Here is a 9,156-nt window from a genome sequence, read left to right on the forward strand (position 1 = left end):
CATGACAACATAATTTACCACTTATGATCTGAACTCATAATGGTAATAAAATATTTATTGATTTAGGCTGCTGGAAACTCGAGTGGAAAATTTATTCTTTATCATCAGAATTTCCAGCGCCTCGACACCAGCCAGAAGTATGTACAAAAGTAATTTGTACATTCTCGCGGCCGGCATAAAAAATAGTAGTTAATATGTTTCCATCAGTGGACTGTAACTTAACCTAATTATGAATTTTCGAAAATTTGTACGTTTAAAATAGGAAATATATATTCATTAGACTACATAATGACTACATTAATCTAAGCATGTTTGAAATGTTTAAACATTCTGCGCAGCCCCAAAGTGAATCGCCGCTATTCGTCTAGACTTCATACATCGCGCTATTAACAAGATTATTGCAACTAGGCTAGCTACCAGGATAACCGTAAGGGAGAAATGCCCCGAGAGATGATGTACGCTAATACCGTTAAGATGAAGTTGTGAGGCGCCGATCGTTTTCAATTGCGACTCTACCTCCGCTAACCTCGTAGAGTGATTTACCACCATTGGGCCTAAAGGCATGACAGAAAAATTGGATATCTGGCTTATGTCTGCCAAAAACGGTGACTTATCCTCCACTATCCTTTTAGACTCCAGGTTGAAGGGCGTTGAAATTGTAGCTCCCTTCACTCTCAATGTACATCCTGGCTTCAACGTAATGATACCTTGCATCGGCAGTTGAACTATTTGCTGTGACTTTCCCTGGCAGGATACGTGAGCTGTGGTTGGTTGAAAGACTTTAAACAGCCAACGGTTATCCGCATGAAGCTTCGTCCAAAGCAATTCCATCTTCGTTTCAGTAAAATGACATTTGGCCGACGCCGAAGGCTTCAGCGAATACACCTCGCATGAGTTGTCATTTGCGTCCATCCACGGCCAGTCCCCTTCGCAAACGTATTCTTCTTCAGTGTAAAGCTGACACGTATTCAAGTCAGCTTGAGTCATTATATGATACGCATCCCGGTGGAAGTTATATATTAGATAATGTCCGGCGGACTGAGTTAAAAATTTCTCTCCATTCAGCACAATAGGAAGAGGGACGATACGATGCAATTGGGACGTATACTGTGTGAACAGTGGAATATTAGCTGACACAATCAATTTGTCTTCAATCAATGTAGCCTTAGCAGTTAGAAGTTTGTACACTGCCCTTATTTGTTCGTATTTCTTCCCAGGGAATTTAAGATGCTCAGGCATATGCTCTCTTATCCTAATCATCTCTGCTTGAAGTTGCACTGGTGTTATTAGAGAAGGGTTGAGTTTTCCATGATTAATGTCGATAAGTAAGTTTATCATACTTGACTGAACTCTTTCGTTCTCGCGGATTATTGCGTCCAAGTCTTTGGTGACCATAAAAAATCGAATCGATTCTCTGTATACGAAGTAAGTTTCCTCCATGGCCGCCGTTATGTTATTCATCTGATCCACGATCTTCTTAAAGTTGCTGTTCACATCTTCCATAGTCGTACGCAGAATATTGACAGTAGATTCCACTACGGAGGCCTGTTTTTGCATCATGAATTTAATATTGTATTGATTCTCCAGTAAGTTGCGCATGTTCTCCTCTATTTGCTTTCGATCTTCAGCATCCATGGTTCCGAATAAAACGTGCTGGAGGGACCCTATGAACTCCAACGGCGCACGTTTCGGCCTTTTCGTGTCCCTCGAGAATAAAAACGCATTTGTGTCTTGCAAACCCCAGACTTGCCGCTCCATCGTTTTCAAAATGTTGTTGCATTGCGCTTCGAATGTTTGCAACTTCTCGCATAGTGGCATCATCGTCTTTAACACTTGATCGCATTTGTCCAAAGACTCAAAAAATGGAAGCATATTAAAGATGATGATCATGTTCCATCTTGAGGTGACGACGTCTACTGATCCCATGTGATCTAAGTATAATGCCAATGACCCCTGGAGTTCCGTGATCTTTGGTAAGTCGTCTGCTACCGTCGATTTCATATGTGGTAGAACCAAAAGCAACAACATCATGTAGCTTACTAGACTGCTCGAGTTATTTCTGGGCGAGCTTCTTCTGACCGCCGTTTCATCTGCTTTCACTCCTTCTAACGGACACAGTTTGTTTATAGGCCTCTTAATCAACCCAGATTGTGTTTTTATGGTGGCGACCCTCACTAGCCCATCCGGTCCTGGATGTACATCCTCCACTTTGCCTAACGGCCATCGCCCTGGATGTGTCTCCTCATTCTTTACTATGACCACTTGCCCTTTTTGTAGGTTCTCCGTTTGACTCTTCCATTTATGACGCTGTTGAAGGGTCCCTAAGTACGCTGATTTCCACTGCTTCCAAAAATTATTCTTCATCCTTCGCACCTGCTTCCATCGATCAAGCGCCGTTAGCTTGTAGTCGCTTACAGTTTCTGGACAGCCTATCAAAGGCCTGCCGATTAGAAAATGTCCTGGGGTCAGGACATCCATCTCATCCGTATTCTCATCCAGATGATAGAGTGGTCTTGAATTCAGTACTGCTTCAATTTGATATAGCAGCGTAGACATTTCCTCAAAGGTCAACTTACTTTCGCCAACAATTCTTCGTAGATGGTATTTCATGGCTTTGACCGCTGCTTCCCATATTCCTCCGAAGTGAGGACTTGCCGGGGGGATAAAATGCCACTGTATTTTCTCCGCCGCCAATATCGGCGCTAAAGTACTGTTCTCCTTAATGGCGTCCCGAAAATCTTTATCCAAATGTTTCAATGCACCAACAAAATTTGTGCCATTGTCCGAGTACATGTGACTACTTTTGCCTCTTCTGGCAAATAAACGTTTTAATGCGGCAAGAAATGCTTCTGATGTCAAGCTGCTTACAGGCTCCAAATGTATTGCTTTCGTTGCCATACAAATGAATACCGCGACGTATCCTTTGTAGGCTCTTTGACCTCTTCCATTTGAGTACTTCATGTATATTGGACCCGCATAGTCCACGCCGCAATGAGTAAATGGTGCAGACACATTGACTCTATAATTCGGTAATATCCCCATCAGCTGATTCCGTGACTCTTGTTTATATCTTATGCATTTGACACAACTTCGATTCACACGTTTTATGCTACTTTTCATCCCAATCATCCAGTAATTCCTTCTTAGCAAATTCTCCATCACCCGAATACAACCATGAAGCGTAGCCTCATGTGCCTCTTTGATGATTAAATCGCTCAGATTTGACTTGTTCAATATCACCGGATGCTTCTCGTTGTATGCTAGCGACGATAATTGTAATCGGCCGCCTACTCTCATCAGACCTTCTTCATCTAGATAAGGATTCAACGAAGCCAGCTTGTGTTTGTGATCGACCGCTGCTCCATTTTGTAGCATTGTTAATATTTCTGGGAATTCTTCTTGTTGATGGCCTTTTATTATAATCGTCTCTGCTTCTCGCAATTCCACAACCGTCAAAAACTCCGGAAATGTCTTTCCCCGCAACTTCTCGATGTATCTAAGTACGTATGCTACCACACGCTTAAGTCTTCGAAATGAGGAATACTTCTCTAATATGTGATTAAAGTATATGGGATTGGTTCTTACAGTTGTAGTGGCCACATTAACGCACACCGGTTCGTCTTTATACCAGCTCTCTTCGTCTTGTCTTAGCCACTCTGGTCCCTCCCACCAGAGACCACTTTCCGGCAACTTTTCGGGTGATATCCCTCGGGATCCCATGTCTGCTGGATTCTCTTTCGACTTGACATACCGCCATTTAGCTATCGGCACCCATTGTTGTATCTCTGTAACTCTTGTTCTTATAAATTTATCTCTGCTTGCACCGTTTCGTATCCATGACAACGTTATCGTTGAGTCGCTCCACATAAATACTTCCGCCTCCATTTCAATCACTCCCTTTATTTTCGCTATTAGTCTCGCCAACAAATGTGCCGCACACAGCTCCAGCTTCGGTAGCGTTTTCCTATTTTTAATAGGGTTGACTTTGCTCCTGGCTGCCACCAGCTGAACACTTCCTCCTACTTTTGCATAAACTACTGCTGCGTACGCTCTTTCCGATGCATCCGCGAATCCATGCAGCTGTAATTCACCTGTGCTGGAAAGCTGTAACCATCGAGGTATTCTTATCGACGTTAGCGAGTTTAATTTACTTGTGAATCCAGTCCACTTCTTATTTAAATCATCCATTAGTTGACTATCCCATCCGATTTCCATTACCCACAGTTGCTGGATAAACAGTTTCGCCGTTATTGTTACTGGTGTCAGCCACCCTAATGGATCAAATATTCTAGCCAAATAGGATAGCGCTTTCCGCTTCGTTATTTTCTGTTCCTCGTAAGGCTGTGTTGAAAATCCAAACTTATCGCCTGCTGGATACCATTGCAGTCCCAACGTTTTATGGCATTCATCTTCTTCTATGCTCAACACATCATTCTCTCTCTCTGACTTTATTCCTCTTAGGATCTCACTGTTGTTTGAAACCCATTTCCGCAGGTTGAATCCATATTTTGCCAGCTGCCTCTTTACTCCCTCCTGAATTTCTTTGCACTCCAATATAGAATCCGCTCCCGTTAATAAGTCGTCCATGTAAAAATCGTTCTTGATTATGCTGCCAATATTAGCATCTTCACATTGTTCTCCAATTTCCGCTAACGTTCTCAAAGCCAAATATGGTGCACATGCTGTACCGTAGGTTACCGTCTTCAATTTGTATTGTTGTACTGGCTCCTTGCTGCAGGATCTCCATAATACATATTGGTACTCTTGGTCATCCTTATGTATCCATATTTGCCGGTACATCTTTTCTACGTCTGCACTTACAACGAACTGATGCTTTCGCCATTTCGTTAAAATATCAAAAATGTCTCTCTGTAACCGTGGCCCAGCGTAAAGAATATCGTTCAAACTTCTCCCGTTCGATGTCTTTGAAGACGCATCAAACACGACTCTCACTCTTGTGGTTAGACTGCTCTCTCTGATTACTGCTTGGTGAGGAAGGTAATATTTTCCTCGCAAATCCGATTGTACTCGTACCATATGCCCCATACGAATGTATTCCTCCATAAACTGATCGTAATCTGCTCTGAGGTTAACGTTTCTGTTTAACTGCTTCTCAACACTTAGAAATCTCGCCATGGCTCTCTTATACGAGTCTCCCAACTCGATATCTTCTTTGAACGGAAGTCTGACAACAAAACGCCCGTCACTCGCTGTTGATGTTGTGGATTTATAGTGCGCCAAACAACCGTCATCTTCCACCTCCTGGCTGTCGAATAATTCTTCAATCTCCCAAAATCTTTCTAGCGTAGTCGTGGCAACAATCTTTTCGTTGCTTCGCTTCTTTGCAGTGACCGGTCCAGACAATATCCATCCCAGTTTTGTCTTCTGTGCCAAAATTGTATCCTTCTTATGAACTCCATCTTGGACGATCTCGTGGTAGATATCGCTTCCAATTAGTACATCGATTCTATCTGACGACGCAAAGTCTGGATCTGCCAGAGTGAAGTTATCCCATTTGTTTATTTCATACTCACACGTTGGGTTTTGCTGTACTGATGCTAATTCGGGAAGTACGACCGCCTCTATGTTCACTGCATAATCACTGAGGAACCTGGGTTTCACTTCTATAATAACTTTCGACTTTGCTTTCCCGACGACTGCTCCACCCAGTCCATGCAATGTGACATCTGTCTTTAGTTTTGGAAGTTGAAGAAACTGTACCGCTTCTTCACTGATTGAAGATGTTTGCGCGCACGGATCGATTAACGCCCTCAGCGTTATAAATTCTTTCAGCTTCGATTTCACTCGTATCTGTGCTGTCGCAATTAAGACGTGATGACTATCTTCCATCGTTGTAAACGTCGACTTATTACCGCTGGTATCCGTCTTAGAAATATGCAAGCTGGTGTGATGCCTTCCGTTACAGGTAAAGCAATTCATCCTGCTCCCACACCTTCTTGTGGCTTTATGGTTCAAACAGTTAGTGCACAATTCATTTTTCTTCACCCATTCCATTCTCTCTCTGACCGTTAAATTGTTGTATTGCAGGCACTGATAGGTTTTATGCATCGTTTTTTTGCAATAACCGCACAATACCTCATCATCTTGTTTCTTGGTTGCTGCTGTGTCTAAATTGTACTGCCTTCTTGCAATGTTCCCCTCATTCTTTGACCACACCGAACTCAATGTTAGATACCGCTGCTCCAAGAATTTCAACACGTCAGCGATATCTTGAATATCAGTAGTCTTCTTCGTTGTTTGCTCATATTGAAGACGTGCTTCCTTATCGAATTTCCGCAATATAACGTGAGCTAAAATTGGATATGCGTCTCCCAACTTCAAATCCATCGCTTTTATTCCTTCTATGCATTCCGTCGACGTATCTAGTAGCTTCTTGACGCTCTCTGATGATGATCCGTCTATCATTGGCTGATCTAACAGCTTATCTAAGTAATGGCCAAACAGATTCCTTTTGTTGTCGTACCTTCGGCGTAACGTCTCTAAGGCTGTTTTATACCCCGTGCTTGTCAAGGGCATGTTTCTTATAATCTGAAGGGCGTCCCCCTTTACAGCAGATTTTAAGCGGAACAGCTTTTCTTCATCAGTAGAGCTCGGATCTTTATGAATTAGTGTATTGAAAAGCTCAAAAAATGTATTCCAATCTTCAAGCCGACCACTAAACTCAGGCATCTTTATATTCTCCACTCTCATGGACATTCTCTCGGCCTCGTCTAAAGTCTTAAGCAACTGCCTTATTCTCTTCTGTTCTTGGTAATAATCCATATTTGCTTGTTCCCACAGATCCTCAATGAACTCGTTAACAGCACCTTTTCGCCCCATTTCCGTGTGGAGGTCGAGAAGAATCCACCTCATCTTTTCCAGGTTATCGTTTAATTTTTTCAAAAAATACTTATCATCCACTTCTTGTCCTTCCCTTATCATCGCATTTAATGCCGCTACTTTGCTACTAAAAGTACTTTCCAACAATCGTATCTCCTTACTTTCGTTAGGGCACGTCTCCGACCATTTTGATGATCCCTGTGGTTTATATAATTGCTCTTGTTGCGCGGTTGATACTGCTTCTTCGGATTCTTCCTCCGTAACCTTATTCAGTATTCGCAGTATGTTGTCCTTAATTTGCTGTGCATTGCCATACACACTCTGCACAAAATATTCGTCTCCTTCGCACTTTTCTCCTTTTTTCTTGAGCGCCTCATCATTCGCTTGAAATTTACTCCATATACCATCTAACTTCTTACGAGCACCTGCTATTGCCGGGCTACGGTATCCTCTCTCTTCTCCTGTCTGCAACATCCTTTTTAATTGCTCAATGATATCATTTTGTTCCTTATAGAGCTCCTCGCGGCTGGGCATTTTGTCAGCTTTTTTTCTCAAATATGATATTTTTTCTTCTTCGATCGTTCTTCCTCTTAGTTCGTTCTCCGCTATCTCGTTCGATTTTCGCTCCTCCTTCGTATTCTTTCGTCTTCTTCGTCTTCCTCCTCGTAATTTCGCTCCTCTTATTCTTTCGTCTTCTTCGTCTTCTTCGTCTTCCCCTTCGTAATTTCGCACCTCTTTCTTTCGATTTTTCGTTGAAAGCCGCTGGTTTCCCCACTTTCAAAAAAGTGACGGTTTGAAGGACCAAATGTAAATAAAGATGCTGGCAGGTTGGGTGTTGATGAGACACTGATTTTTTTATTTTCAAATTGCAACTTACATGCTACTTTACAAAATATTTCTTAACCTAGCCTATCACTAATTCTTATCTCTAAACCCTTCATTGACCAAACCAAACAATCCGTTGATCAATGAAGAATTTTCCAACATCGTGTGTGTCATAAGAAGAGTCATAAAAACTAAAGTGCGGTCGCTCGTAATGCACACACAACACTAGTGATAACAGCTACCGCTGCATGTGGGATCTTAAATGATTTTAAAATGTTCCCGACACATGACAACATAATTTACCACTTATGATCTGAACTCATAATGGTAATAAAATATTTATTGATTTAGGCTGCTGGAAACTCGAGTGGAAAATTTATTCTTTATCATCAGAATTTCCAGCGCCTCGACACCAGCCAGAAGTATGTACAAAAGTAATTTGTACAGACGGTGTACATCGACGCCGTATGAACCAAGAGCTGTATCTGCTTTTTAACGACATCAGTATAGATAAACGTATCGAGATGCAACGATTACGTTGGCGAGGCCATATCATAAGAATGAGCGATGATGAACCCGCTAAAAAGACGTATAAATACGTGCCACATGGCGGTACACGCAGAATTGGCAGGTCTAAGCTTAGATGGAGCAAACAAGTGGATGAAGAGATGAAAAGAAAATAAAGCGAAGTAGTAAACAGAGAGAATTGGAGATCTTTTCTTAGTTCGGCTTATATAGCCCAGTCAAAATAGACATTGAAATAGCAAAAATTCCCACAAAGCTGAATTTTGGTGGAGAGCTAGGTTGGAAGCAACGTCCTAAAAGTCCCCATCGATACCATGTGTGCAACAAAACTTATTCGGGGTCAAAGGTCAAATTTTAAGTGTTTTTTAGGTTTTCGGATTTAATTTTTGAGAACGGTTGATCTAAGCAAAAAGTGACTAAAGTAAATATTGTAGACAGAGAAATTGTATATAAGTTTGGTCTTTATAATTTGTTCCTAGAAGGAACCATTCTTGAGATATAGCTGTTCTAAAAAACACATCATTTTTATGCACACATAAGGGAAATATGCACATATTCATATTCGGGTCTGTCCCCCCCGAAAAATATATGTTTCCTTGAAGAGCGAAATGATACCTATCTTTTAAACAAAATCGGAACGTGTTTAGTGGAGTTATTCCATGTCAGAGTCATTTTATGTAAAAATAACCCATTTAACACACATGTGTAATCGAAAGCCCAACGGCCCCAACGAAAACTCTCCGATTTTTTTTGAATTTGTGTCTGAAGACAGGGTTTGTTGCGCTGATTACCCAAAAATATAATTTTCATGGGCGGCGGATCCGGTTCTCCGGTAATTCGATCCGAAAGGCCAGATTTAAAAACCGGGTTAGACCCGGTTCTATTGAACAGATTACTGCAAAGTGGATATCGTTTGTAAGCTTATGGAAATACCTAACACATAGTGTGGTTATTTTAACCGGTTCA

The 9,156-nt window shown here is 41.7% G+C and overlaps 1 protein-coding gene across 1 annotated transcript; it reads right to left on the reverse strand.

The window, feature by feature from the left end:
- Window positions 1-469: 469 nt before the first annotated feature.
- Window positions 470-7,374, reverse strand: LOC141392454 (uncharacterized). Its single transcript, XM_073965393.1, has 3 exons — window positions 2,416-7,374; window positions 605-1,545; window positions 470-554 (listed from the first exon to the last, which is right to left on the reverse strand). Exons 1-3 carry the CDS (start codon window positions 7,372-7,374, stop codon window positions 470-472), a joined length of 5,985 nt encoding a protein of 1,994 aa, XP_073821494.1.
- Between the last annotated feature and the right edge of the window lie 1,782 nt (window positions 7,375-9,156).

Source organism: Musca autumnalis, unplaced genomic scaffold (assembly GCF_047663935.1).
Source record: "Musca autumnalis isolate F117 unplaced genomic scaffold, ASM4766393v1 scaffold_2, whole genome shotgun sequence".
In the NCBI taxonomy this organism is placed as follows: Eukaryota; Metazoa; Arthropoda; class Insecta; order Diptera; family Muscidae; genus Musca; species Musca autumnalis.

Bases quoted from the DNA above. Each gene is read 5' to 3' on its own strand.
- LOC141392454 (XM_073965393.1), bottom strand. From the start codon at position 7,374: ATGCCCAGCCGCGAGGAGCTCTATAAGGAACAAAATGATATCATTGAG. The intron at 1,546-2,415 runs GTAAGCGACTAC...ATGCAAAAACAG, and splicing joins TGATAGGCTGTCCAGAAACT to GCCTCCGTAGTGGAATCTAC. The intron at 555-604 runs GTTTTTGGCAGA...TCATGCCTTTAG, and splicing joins ATAGTGGAGGATAAGTCACC to GCCCAATGGTGGTAAATCAC.